The sequence below is a fragment of the Eufriesea mexicana genome, unplaced genomic scaffold (genome assembly GCF_001483705.2).
Source record: "Eufriesea mexicana isolate 0111107269 unplaced genomic scaffold, ASM148370v2 scaffold7347, whole genome shotgun sequence".
Lineage (NCBI taxonomy): Eukaryota > Metazoa > Arthropoda > Insecta > Hymenoptera > Apidae > Eufriesea > Eufriesea mexicana.
In genome coordinates, this window is record NW_016915155.1 from 81,985 (window position 1) to 109,603 (window position 27,619).

General features: G+C 36.6%; 2 protein-coding genes across 9 annotated transcripts in view; one reads left to right on the top strand and one right to left on the bottom strand.

The window, feature by feature from the left end:
- LOC108552594 (aryl hydrocarbon receptor nuclear translocator-like protein 2) overlaps positions 1 to 11,157 on the top strand; it is an 89,190-nt gene extending 78,033 nt beyond the window's left edge. Inside the window, exons 6-14 of one of the 2 annotated variants that reach the window (XM_017907218.1) lie at positions 5,793 to 6,141; positions 7,534 to 7,794; positions 7,910 to 8,060; positions 8,138 to 8,249; positions 8,373 to 9,453; positions 9,758 to 9,808; positions 9,910 to 9,953; positions 10,024 to 10,164; positions 10,252 to 11,157. In XM_017907218.1, coding sequence (XP_017762707.1) covers positions 5,793 to 6,141; positions 7,534 to 7,794; positions 7,910 to 8,060; positions 8,138 to 8,249; positions 8,373 to 9,453; positions 9,758 to 9,808; positions 9,910 to 9,953; positions 10,024 to 10,164; positions 10,252 to 10,338 — 2,277 coding nt within the window. In that variant the 3' untranslated portion in view covers positions 10,339 to 11,157. The remainder of the gene's footprint in view (positions 1 to 5,792; positions 6,142 to 7,533; positions 7,795 to 7,909; positions 8,061 to 8,137; positions 8,250 to 8,372; positions 9,454 to 9,757; positions 9,809 to 9,909; positions 9,954 to 10,023; positions 10,165 to 10,251) is intronic. The other variant, XM_017907217.1, reaches the window with a different exon arrangement.
- A 6,161-nt stretch (positions 11,158 to 17,318) lies between these two features.
- Aplip1 (JNK-interacting protein Aplip1) lies at positions 17,319 to 24,401 on the bottom strand. 7 transcript variants are annotated; one of them, XM_017907228.1, is made up of 9 exons: positions 21,800 to 22,100; positions 21,476 to 21,700; positions 20,382 to 20,623; positions 18,940 to 19,212; positions 18,594 to 18,746; positions 18,332 to 18,358; positions 18,078 to 18,241; positions 17,800 to 17,978; positions 17,319 to 17,549 (listed from the first exon to the last, which is right to left on the bottom strand). In XM_017907228.1, the coding sequence occupies exons 1-9, from the start codon at positions 21,889 to 21,891 to the stop codon at positions 17,477 to 17,479; spliced, it is 1,428 nt and encodes a 475-aa protein (XP_017762717.1). In that variant the 5' UTR covers positions 21,892 to 22,100; the 3' UTR covers positions 17,319 to 17,476. The 7 variants fall into 7 exon arrangements, with proteins under 7 accessions (XP_017762717.1, XP_017762714.1, XP_017762712.1 ...); XM_017907225.1 differs by lacking the exon at positions 21,800 to 22,100 and adding an exon at positions 23,953 to 24,401 and having other exon boundaries at positions 18,078 to 18,358; positions 21,488 to 21,700; XM_017907223.1 differs by lacking the exon at positions 21,800 to 22,100 and adding an exon at positions 23,953 to 24,401 and having other exon boundaries at positions 18,078 to 18,358.
- Between the last annotated feature and the right edge of the window lie 3,218 nt (positions 24,402 to 27,619).

Sequence of the window (27,619 nt, forward strand, 5' to 3'; positions counted from 1 at the left end):
AGTGGATTAAACGTTTGCTAAATTTATAAATACAATGGATCCTTCAGTTACAACTTTTTACCCCTTCTCTCCCTGACCCGTCTCTTTATCCTCCCTGTACCATAACGCTCTTTCTCACGAAAAGTTTCCTCCCCCTAAACTCCCTAGATAGTCTGTTCATCGTACTCTAAAACTTCCGCTCTGCTGGCTATCCTCTCAAACTTCGCTCTCATCGCACGCTATCCGCCCTTAAAAACACGCTCACCCTGCTCGCAAACACGCACTCCCACACGCGCGCACACCTACACAATCCGTTATCTCCCAGCGTATAAATTCCTGTGGTTTTATTAACATTACCTCCTCGCAGTCCGATTCGGATTCGACGTTCTACCTCAATTAATTCCTACTCGATAATGCTTTCAAGAGCTGATCATAATTTACCCGTATTTCCATATTTCCATAACCAATAACGTATATACACTTATCACGACGAGTCTGTGTTGTCATATTTCTATTAAATTAAATCGTGCAACGCGAAACAGAATATTCTACACGTTGGAACAGTGAGGAATCGAAAAAAGGAATATCGAGACCATCTGCAAGGGCTGATTAAGGGAAAATTAACCGCGAAAGGTTAATTTCGTTACCCTAACTGCTCGATACAAATTAATTGTTCTTGGCAGATGGGAAAAGATGCTTGTAATACATTGAAAACTCCTCGATTATTTTTCTAACGAAAATTGTTGTATAAAAAGAATTAACTTTTATTAGTCGATTGGAAAAGATTCCTTTAAAGTATTAAGAAAATCGTCGATTATTTATACAAAATCTGCGATATAAGAAAAATGACGCTGATTAGTCAATGGAAGAAGATTCGTTGAGAATATGAAAAAATCGTGGATTATTTGCTTAACCGAACGTATCGTTGATTCGACGGCCTAATAATGCTTGGAAACTTTCCTTCTCCCTTACAAAACTTTCTTTTGCCCGACCCGTTCCTCGCGATGCATTAATAAAAAGCAGCGATCCAACTGCAATTGCAGTGAAACGTAGCTTCGTGCCGAGGGTTCCGAATTATCGATCAAATGAGCAGAACCAGGCAGCCATGGTAACTGGCTTGCACCTGGAATTATTTTTCGCCTTACTCAACTTATGGAAATCGTGCATACAGTGGACTCACGTATCTGCCTCGTGAATCATCGCGTTCGTCAAGCAATCTTTCCCCAACGATTAATCACAAACACTTTTATCGGTGTTCGATCTCGCAGCAATTACACGATGATTTTTCCATTCCGAATCGTTCGATCAGACCACACTCCTTGTCGCTCCTATTGCTATTCTGGCACAAATAAACAATCCACGAGTGTTATTTCCTACCATCTACTCGCTGTAACGAGATTGCATAGTGTCCGGAACGGTGCACGTGTACCGAAAGGAAACGTCGATGCAAACGAAATGAAAGGTAATGAAACGAAATGAAACGAAATGAAACGAAATGTTAGCTGCCCCTTTGATTCATCCTTACACCCTTTCACCCTATCTCTTGCATTTCTTCTTTATTTCTGCCGATCATTTGTCGTTCTTGCAGAGAATAATCGATTGGTCACCTGACGCCGGCTCGATTTTCAATCGGGCCGTGTTTGTCACGCAATTTCGAATTTGGATTATTCTCCACAGTACTAGATAGAATTTCGTTGAATACGGGCGTAGTGGATATTCGCGATTTCAAAATGAAGAATACACGCGTGCTGGAATAGAAAGTAACGAAAATAAAATAGGGGAAAAATTGGCAAGATTGGTAGAAGCGGAGAGGCGTATAGGGGTAAAAGGAAAAGCAGGAAAACGGCGGAAAAATTGCGCTGTAAGAGAGAAACGGATGAAAGGGTAAAAATTCATCTAGTTCGACGAATACAGTCATTTATTTTTCGAAAATCGTTCTGTTCGCTCAAAAATCCTTCCTCTTTTACTCTTCCTTTTTTCGTACGACGATTCAACGATTTATCTATACATTCGGTTTTTGTGCCAATATTTGTGCTTCCAAAGGTGAATGCCGATGACTTTTTTTGCACCAGTTTTTACGCAAAATGGAAAAAACCTTGCTGAAACTTTGATTCGGTTGAAAACGAGTTATCGTGTATTTTTCTCTCCATTTTTATGCGCGACACGACGAATGTGGTTTCTTCGAATATATTAACTTCTTTTTACATGCTTTTCGTTTTATCCATATCATTAAACGTTCCCGAGCTCAATGCGACGCAACTTATGACCGTGTAACCGGTCGGCTCCGCTTCGTTATTAACTTCATAACTAGCGCCCTCTAAGTCGAGGAGCAGCGGGGAATAACGAATAAAGTTTCAACCCCCGAAACTTTAGATCTCTGTGTCCCGATAATTACGAAAACTCCGATTGAAAATGTTCTTAAAACCGAAACTCTCGCTTCCTAGGCTCCATCTATCCTTCCTTTAGCACTAAAACTACCGAAGCGATCGGAATCACCGTTTCTGGATATTCCATTCTTTTAATTATCAAAACCGCGCAGCTGCTTTTAACGAAATTAACTTCGAACTTTCGACTTCGATTATTATATACTTAACCACGCAAATTACAAGTCGGTAGTTACAGTGTTAGCATTGGAACGAGAATAAAAAGTTCCCCCTACTTAATTATCCATTGTTTAATTCAGGGATCCAAGATTTGAGAGGAAAATAGTTTAGAGCATACTACTAATAACTAGCCTAATTTCTCGCAATATTAGTGGTTAATACATCACCATTGAGTACGATACTCTCGATACCGCTAACGTACCCACGAATAATCCTTCACACCAAGGAGAATTTCTCACAGACACGCGATATTCTCGCAATATTCTTGCAAAGTTGCTTCACAAAATTCGAGGCTTTCAATTTGCGTCCCGCATCGGAATCGATAGCCAGACACGTATCGCAAGAGCGTATCTAAAAAGAGCCAGACGGTATATCATCCACCGTGGTTGTTGTATCCACTGGTGCGTACAGTCGATGTCAAAGGGAGAAGCTGCAACAAGTACCAGGCGAAAGAGAGCAAAAAGCAAGGCCCGATGGACGAGTCCCTTCTTAAGCCTGGACCAGCGAGACAACGACGAAGACCAGGCTCTGACAGGGTCTGGTAGCTCGGCTGGCAAAAAGTGCCTGTTCTATCGATCCACATGGTCCCGTAGGAACCGTCGCTCTAGATTCGAGTATAACGATAATTCGACACTCGAGCGTAACGAACCTGAGGTTCGGCCGAGTTCCGAGTTCAGGGTGTAAGGACACGCCGGGATGGTCGACAGGGAGGAAGAAAGTCAGCCACGAGAGGGTAAAATGTCGAGGTGTGTGCGAGAGATCGAAGAGAAGACACGGGAAGAGAGCTGCTGGGAGAAAGGAGACGAGAGCCGAGAGAAACGAGCATTTCCTCTCTTTCAGAAGGAAAGAGAGCGAGAAGTTGTTTGCGCGGGATCCTCCGGGTTTTTTAAGAAGATACTCGCAATCAGCCGATATTGTTCTCAAGGAGAAACTCCCCGTGGTGAAAACGAGCCCCGTCGCCGACGTGGTGCACCGCCTTGATCCCGATTAAATCGCAGCTCCCGTCCGAAGATGCAGAAGAAGTTCTTGGAACGCGTGGACGTACCTCTCCTCGACACTTCCGGCGATTGTCCAGTGTTTTCGCAGAGTTCGATGAAATTGCAATTCTAATCAAGATGAGTTTGCATATATAATTTGTTTATTGAGAAAAGATAAAGAAGAAACTAGGTGGAACAAGATTCAGGAACATGTGGATGTAGAATGATGAGGGAAATTAATCTTTGAACAATCATAATTTTCTAAGGAATCATACGATAAAATTTGAAGAGTCAATATTAACCCTTTGACTACTGTGGGTGCCTTAAAGGCGCTCAAAAGTATTTTTTGCTGTTAAATTTTAGGTATGTACAGCAACAATTTACTGCAGAATGCAAAGAAAGAAATAATGTTGATTTAACCCTTTACACTCGACGACTTTTTCGTTATAGAAAAATAGTAATTCGAAGACCTTCTGTCATAGAGTCGACGATATTTTTAAAATGGTAAATGAGAAATCATATGCAAATTAAGACAGCATTATTTTTCTTCGACATTCCATACATCGTTATTAATTAACGTCGATCTTTAGAATCTGATTAAATGGTGACTGAGAGTCACCTCTCGAGTGCAAAGGGTTAATATAATGCAATATACTGTTTCGATTATTATTTGAATATACAATTTTTCAGAACGAAAAAAAAGAAATCTAACGAAAAATTTCACCGTTCTCGATGTACATCGCAAATGAATTCCTTCGTACCGTATGGTACGGCTGGTGCGTTCCAAAGTCTGCCATAGTCAAAGAGTTAAGGACAAAGAGTGTACTTGTACGTGCCTAGATTTTCACTAAGATGTTTTTATAATAGAAAACGAAGACTGATTTTTACTTAAAAAATTGTGAAAATTAAGACACTGGTAATTTACGTTAAAAAATTTTGTCGGGGACCAAATTGTCAAGAATCGAATCACTGAAGTGCTTACTTAGGATTATTTTTGTGAAATAATACCGCATTATCGCGGGAAATAATTATGCCTCGTATATTATTCCTCGAATTTTGATTAAGGAAGTGTTCGATGACTCGTGGATATTTAATCTAATATAATATAGTGTTTAATATAATATAATACTCGTGAAATTAGATTTCACGTAACAGCGAAATATGTAATATGATATAACATTTGCGAAAAAATATATACGCGCAACTAAATGTTGTACACGATTGTTTCTGATCGGATCTTTATTAGAATTCCCGTTTTTACAACGAAACCGTATATTTGTTACAGCGTCAAAGCATTTAGCCAGAATACGAATAAAGAATACCCGTTTTCACGATTTTCCGTGCAGTATTTTCTTCGAGCGAGCAAGCTTGTCTATTTTATTAAATGGTTTTTAGATCGGGAAAATGGGAAAAGATACACGAAAATTGGTAAAAATGTAGCAATCTGTTTCGGAGATTAAAACTGAAATTCAGATAATTGAAAATTGAGGCAAACCTTCGAAAGAGTCGAAACGAAGTTTCTTATACAGCTGCTATATTTTCAAACATTCATTTAAAACATTGACTCTTTAAGAGCGAAATTATTTTGTAAAAGTCTTTATTACCGGTTAAGTAAATAGTATCTTAGAAAATTTTTTCGCCCCTTATAAAATATGAGAAAAAATAACACCGTATTTGCACAATCTCTGTCTCTTGCTTAAAAAATCCTGCTTCTCAATCATCGATCCTAATTAAATTTAATCTTCAATCGGTGACGTGTCTTTCTGCTATAATACCTATTATATAACATTTATTATTTATTACCCACCAAATTTCATTATAATATAATAACAAAAAAGGAAACAAAATATTTTTATCGGTAATTGAAAATTCCTTTCCCTTAATTTTACTACAAATAAAACAATTTAACATAACTTACTGACACTTATATATCAGTAGCCGATTTGACATCGCGTCAGCGGTTGAATCCAAAGACTAAAAATCCACAGAACCCTTGACAGCTGCTTAATAAATAATTACAATCGCAAAAAAGAAACACTCTTGAAAAATTCCCAAGCTTTCACCATTAAATGACTATCATAAGCCTAAATCCAATCTCGAGACCAAACTTTAGAGACACTACATTCATGAGATTCAGCATTCACGCCCTCGCATAATACTCTTCCTTCGCCGAGCACCAGAAGCAAAGGAATCCGTGAAAGAATAATTAGTTGCAAACCAACTGATATTACAGACGGACCTGCTGGGCCATTCCCTCTACACCTTCGTCCACCCCAAGGATCACGAGGAGCTGACGAAGAACCTGACGCCGGACGAGATGCAAGGGATGGTGACCTCGTCCACGCCGCAGATCACCGACGGGACGAACGACAACTCCAATTCGTCAGAGGACTCCACGTCCACGAACAACGAGAGGAGATCGTTCAAGGAACAGAGGCGGAGCTTCGAGCTCAGGATGCTACATCGTACCGCGTCCAAGCGCGAGCACACGCAGTACGAATGGTTCGAGATCTCCGGGATGCTGAGACTAGCTGACGCGTGCAAAAATTCCGAATCGAACGGCAACAGAACGAGACATCGAGGTAAAGACACATGCCGTTACGATGAGGAACACTGTTATCTTTCGCAGTAGTTACCTTTCGAATGAAGCCGTTCGATTATCTTCCGCATATGAGCCGTGTCCTTGAGACGTCGCGAGGTAGCCAGATGGATCTCGAAGTCATAAATCCCGAGTAAACGAAACTGGTGCACGGTCGTTTCGCGACTGGTCCATTTGTTTCCTAACAAATTGGCCCTGCAAGTCCGGAGTCTTGGGCCATCGCGTGGAAGCCTGACAGAGCTTACTGGAACCGAAGATTCCTCTTGCGTATCTGTCGAAGAAAATGTTATAGCAGTAGAGTATGTTCGTAGAAGAAATTGGCGAATATTCCATCAGTGTACTTACTTTTGTTTGTATGCATCCATAGAGTGAGATAGTATCGTAGAGTAATCGAGAACACCTCTTTGGGATTAATTGCTCAGGTGACGAATTAAAGGTGCTTTGATTGGCAAGCAGCGAACTGGAACATTGAGCAATAAGGTGGAACATGGTCGGTTGCTTGGTTTAAGTTAAATAGCTATCAGAAACAGTGTCTCGCCTGCATCGTTCGACTCCCAGTGGAGCTAGCTGCGATGTTTAGAGATTGTTCGGATATTATCGGAAGGACATTGCTTATACCCGGAAGATACAATCCTTATGTTTGCATTAGTTATAACGTTGTTTGCGACGTAATCCATATAGTCTGTTCAATGGCTGTTCTCGTTTATGCGCAATAAAAACGTCACACGGATGCCAGTGCTTGATTTGAGGCAGAGATGTACCGAATTTCTCCCGTTTCGGATACGACCATGGGTCGTCGATGTTCCTCTTTTATCACGACACATCGGGACCGGTAACGTTAGTTTTGAAACGGGTATCGCAAATATTTACCCTAGCTACGTATTTAAATTTAGCCCGTCGCCATCGTCGGCGAAAAGTGTAGGCGTAGTCGCAGAGCCGTTCAACCATGCGGATTCCTCGTTTTAATCCCGTGAGTCTAGGGATTAGATCGTACGAAATTCACTTTCAGCTGCACTGAAAGCACAAATCCATCGACTCCAGACTCACCTCATTTCGCGTTTCGACGCTTCGTCGTTGTATTTCGTCCAGTCTCACCGAGTCTCATCCAAAGAGCGAGATTCTTGATCGAGATCTTCAAGTGGAAGTCAATTTACGAAAATGGTCCATTAATTGCGAGTAATTCCATCGAGAGATGACTTTGGAATTAAAAACTGCAGGTTCCTTCGGGAAGTCACACTCATGATATCGTATTAGGAATCTAGATGTTATAGAATACGTTAATGTCCGTATCGTTACTGAAAATTTCGAGATATCGAATAATGTAAAAGAAAAGAATAATAGGCAAAGTATTAAGATCGTACCAATTATTTTGCAGACGTCAGTTCAACTAGCAATGATATCGTTTTCGTGGGCGTCGCACGCTTGCTGATGAGGCGGCCCATCACCAAGATATCAATCATAGATGCAAATAAGGACGAGTATATCACTCGACATTTGGTAGATGGCAGGATAATTTACTGCGATCATAGGGTGTCAGTGGTGGCTGGTTACTTATCAGAGGAAGTCTCGGGTATGAGCGCCTTCGGTTTCATGCACAGAGACGATCGTATCTGGGCAATGGTTGCGCTACGTCAAAGTGAGTTCAAACATCTGCTAGTTTTCGCTTCTTTTTATGGTCATCTTCTTAATTACTGCGCTTTGTTGTCACTGGTATATACAATTTCCTAATCGTTCGAATAATTAATTCACAGTGTACGACCGCGCGGAGACTTGTGGATCATCCTGTTACAGACTCACTTCAAAAACAGGAGAATCTATTTACTTACGCACTCATGGATATTTAGAGGTCGATAAAGATACGCAAATTGCAGTATCCCTTGTGTGCATAAATACATTAGTGTCGTAAGTTTTGAAATATATTTGTGGTAATACATCTTTTCTTCTCTGTATGTTATTAAAGGTCCTAAATTGTTTTACAGGGAGGAGGAAGGAATCAAACTGATGAAGCAAATGAAGAAGAGATTTTCAGCTACAATCTCTGAGACTATGAGAGCGATGATACAGAATGGAGACGATACGTCACTCGACTTGGTAATCCAGTTTATAACTTTATGTATAAACAGTGTTGTAAAATTCTGAAATAAAGCCGAGAAAATATTATTAAACGAAAGCGAATATCAAACGATTATTGTAAACATTTAATTATATTTCTAGGGCTCGGATTCGCAACAATCAAATTCGAAGAGTAGTATGGAGGATCCCTCGCAGCTGGAAGATGCCATTACTATCCTAGTTAGCGACCTATCGTCACCTATCTCGGAAGATCGTCTTTCTGCGTCGCCAGTACCAAATGAACAATATGCGAAAGCTGCTATGATATCGCAACATTTACCTCCGGCTGTCGCTCAAGCTCGAAAACTGGGAATTGAGAAAATTGACCATTATCTAATGGTACAGGGCAAAGGAAATCGAAATCAAAAACAAGAATCGAAGACAAACAATAATGACTCTGATAGGCAAGAAAGCTCGAGGTCATCTGGAAAAACGATAACGTTACACGAAGTATCGAAACAGACGCCCAATCTACGCGATAGTGCACAAGATCATCAGAATTCACCGCAAATTACCAATATGATCACTACGAACGAGTCGACTGTTGAATCATGCATAAATACTCAACGAGATACAGGAACGTCTCATCTTGAGATTTCTCAAAACGTTGATATTTTGAATCCTGCTGTTGTAGTCAAGGAACCTGTTACGACTGTTTCAAGTTCGCATGCATTATGCGAAAATAATCCATGTAACATCAAAGTGGAACCTATCGTGGATATTTATACCCATCAACAAGAGCCTGTGATGGAATACCTTGAAAATAACATGGTTGATAATAATATTACTCCTAACACGAAAACCCATAAGCACTCGTTGAAAAGGATATACAGTCACGAAGATCTTAAGGCAAGTTGCAATAGAAAAAGGCACAGTAATGTTTCTTATGCTTCATCGGATACGAACGATGAACAGCAAAACGTTTCGTACGTCGATTGCAAGCTTTTTGTTGGCGAGGAATTTTCCGAACTTCCGACAGACTTCAATCAGTACAACATCAATATGAATCCTCAGTCATTAAAGGTTGCGGAATCGCCGAATTCAAGTTTAAACGAAGCCATTGCTGATTATCAACAGGTGGATTCTAGTGCGATACCTCCAAATCCGGATGACGATCAATTTATCGACCTTCATGATTTAAGGGACGAACCTCTGCTGAGTCCAGGCCTGGACGCAAATCCAGGTACCGAACTCAGTACAGTAATCCTGCACTCATCTACAAGCAAAGTAAACAACCAAATTTTGTATATTGCGAAAGATTGGGTGGTATTTTTATCCATTTAAAGAATAATTTTAAATATCCTATCTATTTGAAATATTATGCTGCATAAAAAAAGTTTTTCATAAAATCTCATACTTTCTCGAATTAAAAAATACGTATACATAATTGAATCTCTCTTCGATTTGTCTTTTTATTTTAATTTAATTCCAGTTCTTTTCATTAAGTTTTACATAAAACTTTAATAAATGTTTTAAATTCTTTACAGATATTATAATGAAAATATTTGATGACCTAAGGCATGTACCGATTTTTGAAAGTAAGTTTTATGTGTTTTGTGTGTAATAATCTTATACATCTTATTTAATATTATAGATATTTATGAAATTCATTTTTCAATTATTTTTTTCAATGATTTAGATACCTTCGATGAAACGACAGTACAACAACTAGCAAACAATAATGTAAGTGTAAAATATTAAAAGTGTTTAATTCAATATAACAGGCGAAACATTATATTATTCTTTGTAATAGGCAATCAATAACGAAATAAGAAGGAAGCATCTTCAACTTATGAATAGTATGGCATTACAAGAATCACAGCTCAATGTTTTAGCACGAGACCTGAAAAATCCAGCTTTGCAAGCAAAAAGAGGAAGTTTAACACCACTACAGGTACGACCAAGAATCATTTTTAATACAAATTTCTGTAATATATTTTATTTAAGAAAATTGAATATAATTGTTTACTTCAAATTTTAGGCAGAACATAATATGCAGAAACAAATGCTTGAAACACTACAACAAGATCACATGCAAATAAACATAAAACATAATATTGGTGTATAAAAATTTCCAAAAATAGGTGAAATACAAAGATGTGCATGTCATTCCACACGTTAAATATTCCAGTGAAGTTTATTCCTACACCAATAATACTGCGATAAAGTGGAAGAACGTGTAACAACAACCTACAAGAATATATCAAGATCGACCCGTATTACTCTACGATTCAACACAAAAAAGATAATAATACTTACTATCAAAGACATCTAGTGAAAATATAGTGATGGCTAAAAGAACTTCACTGTTCTGTTTTCAAACTGATAAAAGAAGAAACATCGTAAGTAGAAAACGTACAAAATAAGTAAGATGTATAGTTTACATCGTCTACATGCAGACTTTTTTAAAAGCGTACTATGAACATTTCACATCGCCTGATGTTTGGCGCAAATATAAATGAACATATATTTCGGTAACTGCTTACACAAAGCACATACGTAAATTGTATTGTAAATGGTGGGCACGTTTTACATTTTTGAAGGTCCAATGTTGCGCAGTTTTCAAATTTTATCATAGCTAACTTGTATATAGCGTGGATTCAATTTTAAATGACCACGCTATTTATTTAGCCTTCAGGACCGTTTGTGCTCGGCTATTGTTGTCGGTCAAGAGTGAAAACTACTTCCATGTCGAATAGGCCATGATATGTATATATACATATATATCGGATGGATACAGCACCAGTTCTGTTTAAATCCTACTTGTAGAATGCCAATGATGACAAAAGAAAAGCATAACTATCGGAATTCGAATGAACTCGTACTAAAAGTAAGTTGGTAGTACAAAATTTCTGTTTTGAACAAAAGAAACGTACTCCTAAAAAAAGAACAAATTATAAAAAGAATATTAGATACGTAATTGTATCTAATTTTTATTATTGTTATGTGAAAATGAACAGTAACATATTAACTATAAATGTTTCGAGTCCTATCGATTTCTTTTCCTTAAAACGATCTTTAAAATTGTGTGGAGTGCTTATTATTTCTTTGTGTATCTACATACGCACTATTTGTCACATAGGTATGCACTTTTAAGCATTTTACGCATTAATTCGTTACTTTTTAAAATTTTTTACTTCATTGAAAAACGTAGTAACAAAGAAAATGTTGTCATTTCACAATGGACCTTTAAATTTGGTTCCATTATGTACGTAAATGAATGTTATATTTCGTGTTTACAATATTTTTGTTATGGCGATCTTTTGGACTTTACTGGCCTCGATATCCACCCAATATTATGTTACTTTATATTACCTTATTAATTATATTTAAACTTTAGCACCTACTCAGAAGTAGCATGAAACTTTCATGATTGACTGATGTGTGGTATTGTTAAAAACAGACATATTACCGATCATGATTTTTTAAGCTACAAGTGACAAGACCATAAACAAGCATAATCAAGTAAATGAATCTGCGATTCAATGTAAAAAAAAATGTTAAATATACAGAATGGAATTGTGCACAGGAAAAATTATAGAGGCGCATACATTATGGACATATTCAAAAACATATGAATAATAGATCTATATGTATATCATTTAGTTCCATTTTCCTATGTACAAGTATAAATAAGGCTGATAAACTGTAAATAAGAATTCCGAATGTCTCATCGATCGGTATTACCGATTAAGGAAATCACCGTTTTCTCTTTTTTTGTGAATTGTTCATCGTTCATTCATGTTGTACATCTATTTGCAACTCGTGTGCTATTTTCCAAATAAAGAGTTTTTCATGCTCCTGCGTACTGATACGAGTTACGATATCAGTAGGATTTAGAATTGTAGTTTACAAATGATGTTCTAATGTTCAAGCAGCCCCCTCACTCCTTTTAACGTAAATTCTTATTTGGAAATATGATGACAAAGCATTGTAAACATGATATTCTTCAAAGCAACAATATTCATGTGGACTCGAGTTGTAAAAGATAATTCACATTATTTTATGAGCTTGATGACTTAGCAAGAGCTAATATAAATTATATATTTATTCTGACCGAGAATTATCTTTGAACGATGCTTTGTATAAATGAGAATTATGAAATTACGGGAAAAGGGGGATTATCTGCGTATAGTTCTTATATATGTATACATCATGTTCATTGTAAAAATGATCGTTAACTCGTTTTTATGTCATTGACATCGATGTTAAGCGTATTGAGGTAGATCGTCACTCTATTTTTGTTTCATTCAACTAAAATTATAATATATAAATGTACAATATTAAGAAAGCTTGAGATATAAATTATGCTCATTTTTATGGTTAAGAGGATTCGACTATCCTTGCCTCATGATCGCTCGACGTTGATAAAGATCCAAACTTTTTTACGTACTATCATACTGTTAGTAAAGATATAAAATATGATCCCACGTGTAATCCACGTTATATTATGGGGGCGTTTAGTTAAGTGAATGGCAGACTTTTCAATTTGTCATGATCATTATAGTACAAACAGCAAGTTTAAAGTGTCTGTGTTTAGTGTCACTCCTGGTCTCTTAAATTTGTCAAGCAAACTGTTCATGTATTTTGTGATCTTTGGCGATGCATCTCGAGCTTAGCCACTGTGCTCATGTTTTGTATGTCTCAAAAATATGCGTAGATATAATGTTTTTACAATTAATTGTTATTGAACCAGTTACAAATTGATCAAGATATGTAGTATCTATATCTTGTTAATTAAAAAAATTATGATATAAGTAGTTTTTATGTGTTTTTTGGAGCCTCATAATAAGATAACAATATACACAATTCGTAACTATTTGAATATTATTTATTGATGGCAGTGAAAAACGTGTAACATTTATCTAAGATAAAAGAAATTACAAAGATTTTTCAACATTCAACCAGAAATCAAAATTTCTGTCTGCTCAGAAATTATGCTACAAATGAACAAAACGTGACACAAACAGATGGCACTACAGAATTAGCTAAACGTTTAATCTTATAATACTGTAAATACTACCTTTATTATACTTTATACTCTGCTGTTTGCACATAAGTGATTTTTACGATTTCTTTCTGTAAGTTAACATACGCAAGCACAATTTAATATAATTGTGTACATACTTCTTGTACATTTCTACACATTTATCTTTACAAGTAAAATGAAATCTTTCAAATCATTGTGCGGTCAAATTACAATATTAATTTTGCATCTGCATTCTGTGCATCAAGCAATTTTGAAAACTTTTATGTAAAGCGGTCGTCTCTTCGTAATCTTGTTTGTAAAAATGGAAACGAAAATATGAAACAATTTACCATGTGCTCGTTTTCCGTTTAAAAAATGAAAAAAAAGAAAGAAACAAGAAAGAAAAAAATTGAAACTTTATGATGACAGTATTACGCTTTTGCGTAAGGTAACCGCATAGTAATATATTAATCATTACATTTTAGGAATACCGAAAACTAATAATTCATGTTAAAATCTCCACCATGCAATATGTGAGTCGTTTTTTAATTGTCAGATATATTTTCATGCTTGCACAGATATACCTTCACAAGGGCTGGAAATATCGGTTCCTAATCCTTTTTATCATTTCAAATGAAATGAAATAAAAACGACACACATATTCGCATCCGTATTGCGTGTACAGAATGAATTATCGAGCAAGCATCTTTGTACAGCTATTTTAACTTTTAACCTCGGTGCTTTCGAAAACTTGTCGAACACTGTGTAAATTTCACCGTAGCTGTTAAGATACTGCGAATGTAATTCGCATTTTATGAGCTTCTTTGAAGAGAAATGCACCTTCGAGTTGATACGTGCTATACTTTGCAAATTAAACGAGAACATAATAAAATGACCAATGAGTTGATTGTTTAATTGCAATTATTGTATATTTTCGTATCTTTATTAAGTATTCACAAGATTTATACATGCCCCGAATATTTTTGTATTAATTTTATATCCAATTTTTATGTACATATATTTATGCTCAGTTGGAATATGTTAATATCAGTAAATGATAACAATTGACTATATATCGTCATCAAAGCAAAGTATTCAGAACTATAAGCAACTTGTAATATTGGAGGTGTATAGCTCTTCGTAGATTGCCAAAGAACGATAGAAAATATAACTGAATTCCGTTCCTCTGTTCTTCCAAGCTGAGAAAAAGAATTGATATTACTGTGCACGATGAGGAGATTCATGCAGAAATTTATAAAAATGTTTACAGTCGCGTTGCTCAGAGCAGCACAGAAGTTGGAACGAAGGAATTTAAAAACGAGAGTTTGCCATGTATACAAACATTAATTTCGAGGGACTCGTTTTCCACTCTCTAATCAAACAAAAACGAAACAAAAGAAAACAATGGAATATAATTAAAATGATTTTCTTTTTTTTTTCTCTATGTGATTGGTACGAAAACCAATCGGTAAAATTATAATCTTTTCTAATTTTTGTTTCTAAATATATTAAATATGAGTAAATGATAATAAAACGCATATATAGAAAAACGTAAATAACGAAAGAAAAAAGGATAAATTCTTAATATGCAGAAATATTATAATGATTGGGATCATGTACACGTATAACTTGTGTCAAGACTGAATTATCAAGACTTCGTAGGAGGTGGAACATTTTTGTAAATAATACTGCCTGAAAGAAATATATGTAGAAATTATATGAAAATTACAAAGATTGCAACCCTCATTTAAATGTATTTCTCTCCTCGTGTCCTGTCTATTTCATAGAGTCAATATGCGATATTTAATTGTTCCAATAAAAAAAAAAAAAAAAAAAAAAAAAAAAAAAAAAAAAAAAAAAAAAAAAAAAATTTTTAAAAAAAAAATGATGAGTTTATATTTATTACACAACAGGATCTTAAAATAACTGCAAGACTGACCGCCCTGCGAAGACTATTACAGACCTTATCACGCTGGACACTATCACACAACTGACAGTATTTCTTCATGTTCTTCTGAGTTGTGATCATTTTACTGTTATTTTGTAATTATGTTATTTGTCCGCATAAAATTCTGCTGCTTTTAAACATTCCCTTCTTCTTCTCTTTTCCTTCTTTTTTCTCTTTCTTTTTTTGAGCATTCATCTAAGAAACAAATAAATCGTTCCACTAAGCATATAGAATTCATTTGGATCACGAGTATCGGAAAACAACTGACTAACGTTTCCAAGATATGTTTTGCGAACGAAAGAAGCGTGTACTTCTTTTCGAACAGATAACTCAATAAACAAGGCCTGTTGCCCGTTTATTAACTACGAGATAACAAAAAATCTTGATCGATAACAAGGATTTATTCTTTTGTATCGCTACTAAAATTGCAACTATACCTTAATTTATATATCGGTCGAGCGAAAGTTCGAATCGAATCCCCAATCGAATGTCTCGACGACAAAACATCGAAATGTTAAAATCGAGAGAAAGAACGATAATACAGTTTCACTTTCCACAAGCGGTCAACGATAGTTTTTTGCCACAATTAAATTGACATTTTAATCAAGTTTTTAAAGGTAACGGACATAAATGTAGTCAAAGTGGTTCATTTTTTTGCATCACGCACCTTTTTATTCTACTCGAGGATGCACTTTATGAAAAATTCAAGAGTAAGTAATAATGACTTATACACACGCGGATATTAATTTGTACCTGTATGAGAAAATAATCGGAAAGGCACGATACTCGAGGCGATCTCAATCAAAGGCACGTATAATTGATAGACGATGGTGCAGACAGATTCTCTTAGCAATGAGTAAGCACTGCATTTTGTCTCTCAATTTTTATTCAACATACAGTATAACCGAGCTGTTTAATACGTATACAGCGTGGATCAAATCCCAAGCACGTAGTCGTATAAACGATACCCAACGTGATTCAATTTTTTACATTTATGGAGAAAGAAAAGAGATTCCAGAAAAATCAATGACAATTTTTGTTTACAGAAACGAAAATTATAGGATATTCGAAACATTTCATACGAGACTTATCATGAGACACACGATCGAACATTATAATAAGAATGGTACAAATTAATAATCGCGATTATTTTATGTACCTTTTCTTCCTTTTTTCCATATAATATATAGATCGCCAATTCATCATTCGGTGCGTGCGATTTGATACGTACTGCATGAAGATGTCTGCGAACCACTGCAACGCAGTACAATCGTTAATAATAATCGAGATTCAGAGAGGCCAATGTGCGTTTCGATCAATCGTCGTTTTGCGATTCGAATCATCCAGAGGTCGCGAAATCGAATAGATCGTAAAACGTTAAGCCTTATCGTTTACAACGTAATCTATAATTAACGATTCTTTCGGAAAGAAAGATAGAAAAATAGACGAATCTCTAAATACGATACGATAATAATATCTCTTGGCGCGTTTGGAGATCGTTTCTTTGAAAAAACGATATTCTTTCGTTGCCACGATTTAAACGTAATTCGGAGTGAAAGCAAACTCGAAACGTTTTGACGGTTGAAACTGAAAATCGATCGGTCGACACGCGCACGACGAAATGAATACAAATGAAATAGTTCGCATTTTATTTTCAATTTTCAAATAAAGACGTTGGAACGATCCACACTATTGTCGTTTTTGACTCGTTCTACGTGTCGCTATACGGGTATCTTGGTCGAAGGATCGAAAGGTTAACGATTAATTCTTATCTGGTAGTAATTAGTGTACGTTATTCAAATATTAAAGACTTTTCACTCGGAATTCAAGTCGCCGCATCCCATCGTAGTAACGTAGGAAAATAAAAAAGAAGAAAAAAAATAAAATAACATTGCAATTAACGAAATTGTTCACAGGGAACGATTGATTGATTCGTGCGTATATGGAAAATAGGGAATGGATGAAAATGGCAAACGATCGAGACGTACGAATTATAAACTAAACGTGTATGTTAAAACAAGAGACGGCGTTGAATAATCGGTCCCGTCGTGACGCTTCCCGAAATTGCTCGATACATATAGATATACATATATATATATAGCTATACATACAGGTATGTACACATATATATATACATACATGTATATGTACGTAAATTGGGTGTTTGATTCGCGTTTATCATTTTTCTTTTATATTATCTACAGCTAAGGGCAGTATGTACACGGGACAAAGGAATGTGAGATTTATCTTTTCCTCCGTAGCCGCTATACGACAGGCCAGCAGTATAATCTATTCGATATAGATATCCTCTATCGGGAAAGCAGTCTCGATGAACTTCGTGTAGAACCGATGGAAAGCACGCCTACGAAAGAAAACATTACACACTTTTATATACCAATTACCTCTTTTTAACGATCGTCAGAAATTTAAAACGAACATTGATTTTATATGCGAGCATAGTATCTACGACGACTAGAGAAATTTTAATTACATACAAATTCTCGACCAATAAATAGAAATTAAGGTTAATTCAATTAAGAAATGGAAATGAAATTATGCAGTAAAAACTATGAAAAGAAATTAACAATAAGGAAATAAAATAATATACGTACCCGACAGCTTCGGCAACGGGCCTCGTGGATTCTTGACCAATGAACACGTGGCAAGCGAACCTCTGCAAGGTAGGATGCTTCGTAATGAAGCCGAGGTAGCGATGATCGCGAGGATGAAATGCACAAAATGAGACGTTCTTAAGCGAGTAGAAATAGTCGTGACAAGGTCCTTGATTTTTCTGCAAAAATACAACGTATTATTAACTTGAAAGAAAGACGAGAAAGATATATATACACATTATAAAAAAAGAGTAGTCCAAATATGTTCTTTAATGTACCCGTGGTTTACTTCTATCGACCATTCGAAGACCTTGATCGGACACTTCCAAAATACAGCTTTGCGAAACGGGCGAATCTTGCGAACTTCCAACGATTCTTCGAACTGCTTGACAAACGACACCAGTACCTTTGTGCGCCAATGTTTCCACGGATCCCAAGTAACCTAGAAGATATCGTTCCCTTTTCACCTTCGGCGCCGAAGGGTCAAAATCACTGTAATCCATGTCGACTGCATAAGCAGAGGGGAAGATACCTTGACGGCCTGTTCTCAGATTCACGCCTTGAATCCAAACAAAGGACATATGGTATATGTTAATCATTTTTAACAGGTTAATTATTAATGTTCTTCGACAAAAATTTTCGATTGTTAGGGTAATATAATAGAAATGTTTTCCGAGGAATAATTTAAGAATAAAAATATATGTAAATAAATATATTCTTTATTTTGATTTTTAGTGGATTATTCAGGACGGACAACAGATTGAGTGAACATAGGAATTAAAAAACGTTCGAACCTTCACACCATAGATCGTCAGCCTCTTTCTGAACGTAAATAGGATCACCAATTTCGAGATCGATTTCGTCGTGATGTCTTGGCACGAATTTGTGCAACCCTCGATGTGTCGCTTCTAGTAGTTCCAACTGAGTAAATGGCACACCGCCGCTTCCTTTGAAATGACATAAAAACAGATATAATAAAAAGTAAAAATAGTAACGAGTCACGATATCATGTCACGTCATAAACATATATATTACAAAACAAAATTAAATAAATTCTGTCAAATGAAGATAACGAAGAAGCAATATTTTATGAATTTTTTACGATAATAATAAATTATTGAATTAAAAGATAAAGATCACCTGGTGTACTACTTGGTGAAACAGAATCCGTATTCTGTAATGTGTTACAGGGTATCGGCGACACGCTTTTCGGTCCATTTTCTGGCGAGTGAGCAGTGGAGTGACCACTGTCAGTGGCCATTCGTTCGCTATCAGGTGAACTATCTTCATGACGAAGCCTCGAATGACATTTCCGTAAAACTAAATGCGGTCGGTTGGAATTTGAACCAGTTGTTGCGTTCAATTCGTCTGCCAGGGACGACGACTGTGTGTACATCTGACCGACAGGCAGAGCTGCAAAACCAAAATAATAAATGTACAGTATATTGAATTGAAACGACAAATGAGACGATGGCTACCTTGTTTTAAAATGGAGAAATATCTGAAATCGTATGAATCTAACATCTTAGATTTTCAGATATGTAAACAATTATTGAATACTTATAATTCGCTCGATGTATAGTGGTACTATTCACCGCTCACAAGAAGTCTTCCGGAACGACACAGAGGTAAGGGGGAATCTTGGTTTAACTCTACCTATTTCCATGTTTGACGTTTCATTAGGTGAATGTTTAGATTTCAGATTTTTGCCATCACAGGCTAACATAGGAGTAAGAATCCCCGTATTTATTGAAACTACGAATCATGACTTCATCTGGATGTACCAACCATGGGAAAGGCAATCTCACTGTCAGTATGTTTAAACTTATATTTAATATATATATTTAGTGTATATTCTCATTGTATTTGCAATACGATAGATTAACACTGGACTTTCGCACTCTTTTTATCTTATTATTCTCTTCGTCACTCAACTTAAATTTCGTACTGACCAATTAGACCTGCATGCCTGCCAAGTACCTTCAAGTCAGCGGTGCACAGTACTTACAGTACAAATAAGACTGATCGTGACCATCGTAATAGCCACAGGTGAACAAGTCTCGATCAGATGTACGGACCTCGAACAAGTGTTGTGACGTAAGTTAGATGTCATTATGGATTTTCTTTCGTTGCGGTCGTCGATTCTGCGGTTAAAAGAGTGATATCGTCAAGATCGTTGAATAAAGATAGGCGATGAGAAACGCGTAAAATATGGCTGATTTGCGACGAATATTATGTTGCATACTTAGGGTTGCATCGTTAACTCTAGGTTGCCTTGTGGTGTTACAGCATAATACCCTTCTTTTTATTAAAGATACTGAAACATCATCATCAGTGATGATTCATCACCTATCATTTCATCCCGCGAAGAAACGAAAGTATGAAAGTCAAAAGGAAACTAGATTATCTCTGATGAACTATCACCGCTACTACACAGTTCTACATAGCTTAAGTGGGCTGTTACTGATTAATATGAAATCTAAAGAGGTAAACAACGATGGTAAAGTTGCAGATTAGGGATACCATTACCGACTTTGATGATTTTTAAATACGTTATAAAGTTTGTAATATAATTCTCTTACATTTCTTCGTTTTAGGGATTTCCGGCAATCTCCGACGTCTGCGCTCGTTGTTACCGCTTCCAGGACGATTCGAGGGCACATGTTCCGGTGTTGGCCAGGAACTCAGACTCGACCAGGAATCTCCAACATCGCTGACTACGCTATCTCTACCACCGTTACGGGATACGGTAGTGCTACCTCCACCAGGACCCGGTCCACCGACGCCTGCCGATCGACCCCTGCTGCTCAGTCCACCGAACAAGCTAATGTCACCCAAGGGTAGTCGTGTAGTGAGCTAAGCTACCTTTCACCATGCCATTTAAAGTGTGTAGATTTTACTTGTTTTTTTTTGTAATTTTTCCCAAGTGCCACTGATAAATTGTCACAATTGAGAACGGATCACAAATCTTAATCCTTTACACAAGCACTAGTACACTCGTATCTTTACACACTTTTATCTTTTATATCCGATCGATGTTGTGATTAATCGATCGGCATTTTTTTTCTCTTTTTTTTTTTGTTTCTTATTTGTCAGTTGATACACACGCTTTGAGATCGCATCGCGTTTACCAGATGTAATGTAATCTGTTCTCAATGTTTCAACAAAAAGGGGGATTCACTTCTTCTGAAGATGCAAGAGGGTACACACATGTCACAGGAACACATAACACAATTTACTATCCTATCGATGTGCAAACTTGTCTTTATTATAATGCATTTCTAAAATTAAAAGAACATCGATATCTTTTTTTTTTCTTCTTTTAGGAAAGATACGAAACGCTTAAAAATACTCATAACCTTGGAAATCTATAAAGGGTGCTTGATTGTAAACGTTTGAATTAATAGCAAACGGATGCTTCTTTCTCGCATGCAGGCTTTACGGGAAGTTGGACTCAAAATGGGTTTGAGAGATGCAGAACTAAATCTATATTTTCAAAAGTTCAAAACGAATTACTTAACATTCCCATTTCAATTCACGATAACTTGATTATAAAATATAGAAAAAATTAAATAAAAGCTGCACGATTCCAAAGAAAATATAATAGTCTCGAATTAGAAATCTACATCTAACAGAACTATGTTTTCAGACCAAAGAAGAAGTGATGTCCACTTACGATGTTACCAACCTAAAGTCGCTGTCAACTACGATGGAACAGTTGTGATCAAGATCTTCGCTATCGTCCCCGGAAGTGTGTCCACTCTGATTGCCATGCCGATGAATGGCCACTACTTCTTCATCCTCGGAATCGCCGACGACTCCGTCGCAAGATCTTTCGACTTCCGCGTCGCTATCCTGCGACGAGGTCGGCGAATCATCTATCATCACATCATGAACGAGCCTGTTTTCAATGACAACAATTCACAGGATTAATCATTTAAACTTCAATTGTTTAATACTTAAAAATATTAATGGTAAAGTGGCAATAATTAAATGTTACCTGAAAATGTCCTTATCGAGTATCGGCAGGGGTTTTCGTTCTAAATTCAGAATGGGTCGTAGAAACAAATACTGAGCCATGGAGGAGTTCATAATACGAAATCAATAAATTAAAGGGCGAAAACGATTTTAAGGAAATAATATCAGCAAGACCTGTGTCTGGAAATTTGATTTCTGTACGTATCAAAGGATTGATTATATAATTAAATTAATTTCGTGCGATGTAGATGAATGTCACTCCTTTGCATTGATCGTTTACACTGTAATTAGATGCTTTGTAATATGAAAATTACGTTCTTCTTCTGTGATAAGATGTTCACTTTCATTTTCAGGAAGCAAACAAGGTCTCATATAAATCAATAAATGTCAGTACCGATTGAGATTTTGTACCGAAATCAATGTATCGTGCTTTGATGCATCTTCTGTTAAAGTATTATCCATTTAAAAATCAAGTGGACCAAAGTTAATAAGTTGGAACTTTCAGAGAATACTTCATCACAGCTAAGATTCGCTTAAGTATTATTAACCAACAGGTAAACAACAGCTTTATCTTAATTTTGTGTTTTACGATATACATACATATCTTCTATACGTTTCAATGTCCATACCATCCAAAAGTTATATGGAAAATTGCATTCTATTTTTCTGAAAAATAGAACGACGATTTATAAATTGAATTATTTGATATTATGACGAAAACATAGAGTCATTATAAATCAATTTCTATTTACAAACTTCAAAAGTTATAAGCAATTCGAGGTTACAAAGAAATGGGGACGAAAGATTAGATAATTAATGATAAAAACTGAGGCGCGACTCCGGTCCATTATCCACATCCATCGTGTGTTTGTTTCGTTTAAAAGTCAAGTAATGAAGATTGACAGCTAAAGTGGGAATGATTTCGCGTGCGCCACAGACTCCTATCGATTTTATTTTGTTCTTTTCTAACGTTGCATCGAGTATCATCGACTATGAGTAAATAAAATTGTCACGCATACATTGCGTTTCCGATGTAAGATCGATTACTTGCTAAAATACCATCAAACTTCACAATGACAAAATAAATTTTTAAAACGTTTATTTCTTAATTCGTGATTATTTGATAATCAACGTAGAAAAATATGTACATACTTTGAGCAACTATAACTCAAGAAGCGATAAGAAGAAATGATTAGATAAAATAATACATTAAAAACAAAATATAAAATAATAATATGATTCTATCGTAATATTAACTGGAAAGAATATTCAACTCTATAGCTTATTCGCCAATTCTTTGTTGAAAATGATAATATTTGTAAAGTATTCTATATATATATCACATTCTTCTTAACTGAATTTATTTTACATAGACGGAATAGCATCGACCGCGCCTCCACTGTGTATCTTTTTGATGCACCTATGCCTTGCCCCTTTAATCTCCTCCTGAATATGGGATTTGTCGAATCGTGGTGCTATTAAAATCTCAACGAGACTTGATTAACACGAGCTAAATTAATTATAAAATACAAAAGCAAATCTCAAAATGATGACATTATTTCACAATGGGTTGAAATCGTACGTAACTTCGCGGATTAATAAAAAACAAACAGATACTCCTACAGGAGAAAGTAATTATATGATCAGACGTTAAACCAAGTGGATCATTTTCTCGACGCAATCAAATGAAGCTAATTTATGACGCATCAGTTGTGACACTGTTGATATATAATATCATCATACACGTTCATTCACATCGAATATCGCCAACAAATTCATTTTGCAAGAACGTTCCTGCGATGTCTAAAATTTCATACGACTCGTTTCTAGAAAAATGCGATCTAACTACTATACTAACAGAAGCCCTATTACAGTCTCGTTATCGCAACCCCCATTCGAGGAGGTTCGTTTACGTCAAAGTTCGACCCCATTCAGGCACTGTATGAGAAGGCAACTGGTTCAAGGAAATTGTACATTTACAACGAAACGAAAAAGGAAAAGATCAAATATAGACATTGAAACACGGTGTTCTATTAATGCATCACCGACATCGGTAATGTTCCACATTACCACCCCGTCCAACGAATCGTTCTCAAACGTCAATTAACACCACACGTTGCACGAACCCAACGAACGTCTCTATCCTGAAGACCATAAGCGAACGCGTGTACTCACGTGTAATTGGAAAGTGGTGCCTTGAGATGCTGCGGAAGTTTCTCGAAGTAGTGTCGAAATTCCTCAAATTCGGTGTCGGCCATTCTGGGGTATCCAGCCAAGAAGACACGGCGTGGGGTCGGTCCTGAAGGCGGCCGTGACGGCCTGGAGGAGAGCTGCTCGTCGACCCCCGGAAAAGCGTTAGGGCCAAGATGTCGCTGATGTTGGGGGACGACGTTGCTCGAGCACCACCGCTTCGACGCCACTAGCGGCGCCCTATTGATTCCTGCGTGGTGAGCGTCGCGCACACCCCCGCGTACACTCGATGATTTTCCATGAACGACGACAAGAAATCGAACGGGAGAAGCCAACCGGCCGTACCGAGGCCGAAACGCATTGACAAGCCGCACTTGCACGATTTAATATTTCAATCGGGCGTCCCGATCGTGACGACTATCCTGTGACCCCGAAACGCCCAGAACCGAAAATATCGACACCGTGTATTGAGATCTAAGCAGCAAGTTTTACACTCCGGAATAGGAGGGTAAACTTATTCCTTTGACGTGGAGAAACGGATGAATCGGTTTGCTCGTGTTAACGAGTAGCCTTCTAAATAGAGAGAAATAGAGAAAAAGAGGGAGAGATAAAGGATTCCTTTATATCGTTTAGTTAGATTGTTAGCTTGACCTTTAGATGGGCAAAAATGAAGGCAGGAATCGGGGGCATTTATTTTTCATATCGACACGAAGGGCATATATAATAAAATAGCGATCTCCTCTAGGAAACTTTCTATGTGCCCTACATTTGAATACTTATTCGAATACTCCTAAATATTGTATTTGTATACGTATATGGCAGGTATATTTCTCGATATAGGAGAGAGAAGTATAAAGTTAACGAGAAGGAGCTGTGGAAGGGGGACGGTAGTTGATACGGACGACTCAAGGAGAGTAATTAATGCCGGTTAATCGAGTTAAAGAAGTTGCGAGCGCTTAAAGTTTAAGGAGATTCAGTTTGCATACGGTCCAGGTCACGACCTTGTATTTCTTAGCGATTTCCCGAATCGGGTACCTCAGTGGTTTTAGTTATTTGGTTAGGTAAAATATATCAACAAAGAAACAGCATGGCAATTTGCATTGGATCTGCGCCAGAATTAAATTGCTTCGTGAATCAAGCTATACCGATCACCGTTCCCAAGAACATCATTTTCAGTCTATTTCGTATGGATAAAATATATCTTTTACTTCAATTCTTCATTTTCATTTGTCCTCCTTTGCAGCTAAAAAGCTTTGTTTGAATCAGTACCCCCCTCACTCGTGCTGAGAGCACGCACCAAGAGGATCTTTCTATCTACAAACAGCGAATACCCATTGCCTTATTCTTACTCAGTTCCTTATTTTTCACTAATCGATTAAATCGTCTGAAGAGGCAGATTTGTATTAAAACTTTAATGGAAGATTTAAGAGAAAAGTAGAAACTTGATTTAACTTGAAAACTCAAATTAGCCGGAAATGTACTTAGAAAGAACACATCTTGATCTTAAAAGAGACGGAGTTATATATTTTTTATAATAAAATTTTTATCATCTCATTGTTGAACATTGTTTCAAATTGTGGATTCCGTCATTCATGAAATCGAAGAAACAATACATTATAAAATTTTGGTACCCATAATGAAATTCAATAATAATAAAATATAAAAATATAAGGAAAGTATGAATTCTTTCAAAGGAAACTTATGCTATTTTTATAATATTTATAGATTTAATATAAATTGAGTTATACCTCTATTGGAAACGAATTAAAAAGTTCATAATGGTCCAAAATAACTACGAAATCTAATGAAACATGTATATATGACTCACTAACCCTTCATAGAGACCGAGATTTCGTTCATCACTTACCACTAAAAGAAGAAAAAAGGAGATATATCGACCAATTTAATCCATTTGCTTGGAAACCAAGTTACTCTATATAAATCACGAAAATTTCACTACAGCTTTTGAAGAGAATTTTCTTCCCTATGTGAAAATCAAATTTATATTTTACCACTCAACGATATCATGGCTTTAAGTTATTCACAATACAATAGAAGCAAATTACGAATATTGAACTTTGTGCTCAAAGGATTAGTTGAACGGGAGATATCATGTTTTGTAGAATCTCTGTGAATGGGAAGTGAATTTCACTATGCGGGTGATGAATGAGTAAAGTCACTATGATAAATTAAAATATTTCTTGTAGAAAAAGAAATATTTAACATTTCTCTAAAGTTCTGTAGAACCTTACGTTTCTCCATATTAATAAACACTTTATAAGAATAATAACATACAATCTCAACTCATCTCAATCTTATAAAAGAATACAATATCGATGATGGCCGATTAGCTTCAGCAAAATAATACGGTTAAATTAATTATAAATTAATTAAACCTCGCCATTTATTCAATATATTCCCCGAAAAATAATATCTAGAAACGCATTTTTGACGTCTAAGACGATTTAGTGACTGGCATACGTAACGATAAACGGAAGAACCTCCCCGCAGATCGAACGATACTCTCAATTCTCTTAATGCCACAGGAACGCTCAGTATAATTCAGCAAGGGTGGTAGCTGATAGTGGTAAGTGATGGACATTGGTAATGTGCTGCATCTGCTTTACCACGAGGCGAAGAAACGTCCTCGGGCATTCGAGCTTTTATTAAACACCCCCTTTGTTCCGTGAAAGAGAAACACAAAAGCGGGAACGATTGCTTCGTTGAAGAAAAAGAAAAAAAAAATTAAATACTCATAGGAGACGGTACCCTTCGAAAAACACTTCTTTGTCTAAAATCGTGATTGACATTCAGCAAAGTATTGGTCCTTCGGCTTCGCGTTTTTAAATAAACATTAACGGTATAATGAATTACATAAGATGTTGTCTTATTTCACGCGTTATATGATCATTTCAGACAGAAGAAGAAGAAAGTGGAAGAAAATCTGAAGAAAGTGGATCGCAATCGTTACTGCGAGAACGAAGTCCACGTCGAAACGAATTATCACGAAGCACCGAACAAATACAAAGTAACCATGAAATCGACAAATCAATGATAGTTGGATTCGTGTCTTTTCCATGGTAGACTAATTTCACTTGGCCCAGAAACCCGAAGAATAAACGCTTCGACACGTTGCGCGAGTCAAAAGATAGAAATCTTTGAGAATGGCGAAGAGGGGTACCGAAAAAATTAGCTCCGTCTCGAAGACCTTGCAATCTCTTCTCCCGTTCATCGCCGCCAGTTCTTGCACCACCCACGTTTCGTGGACTCCAGTGACGTCACGAGGAATACATTCTGCAATCGGCACAGTTACCGTTAAATGGGGTGAGCCAACACTCCTCTTCAACCCCATGAAAAGTCTTATCCGACCAATGGGGAAACTTGGTACTACTGTGCGTCGACCAATCGCGAACAGATCGTCATTGAGAAGGACGCGTGCACGGAGGGGACCGAGGTCTTAAGAAGAGCAGAAGACACTTGTACTAGGACACTGTTGCTCGTGGTCCTTGAAGGACTATCGTTGAACTTCCAAACATTACCAATTTCGTCCGGAAGCTGCGGTAGTGTAATTTCGGTAAAAAATTTGTATAGAAAATTTGTATCTCTATCATTCGATTGAGTTTTTCATCGGCAAAAAGTATACTTAAAAGTA

Excerpts from the sequence above, each read along its gene's own strand:
- Aplip1 (XM_017907222.1), bottom strand. The coding sequence starts at position 21,891 with ATGAACTCCTCCATGGCTCAGTATTTGTTTCTACGACCCATTCTGAAT. Across the intron at positions 18,359-18,593 it reads TGACGATCTATGGTGTGAAG|GCGTGAATCTGAGAACAGGC; the intron begins GTTCGAACGTTT and ends TTTGGATTCAAG. Across the intron at positions 17,979-18,077 it reads TCGATAGAAGTAAACCACGG|AAAAATCAAGGACCTTGTCA; the intron begins GTACATTAAAGA and ends GTATTTTTGCAG.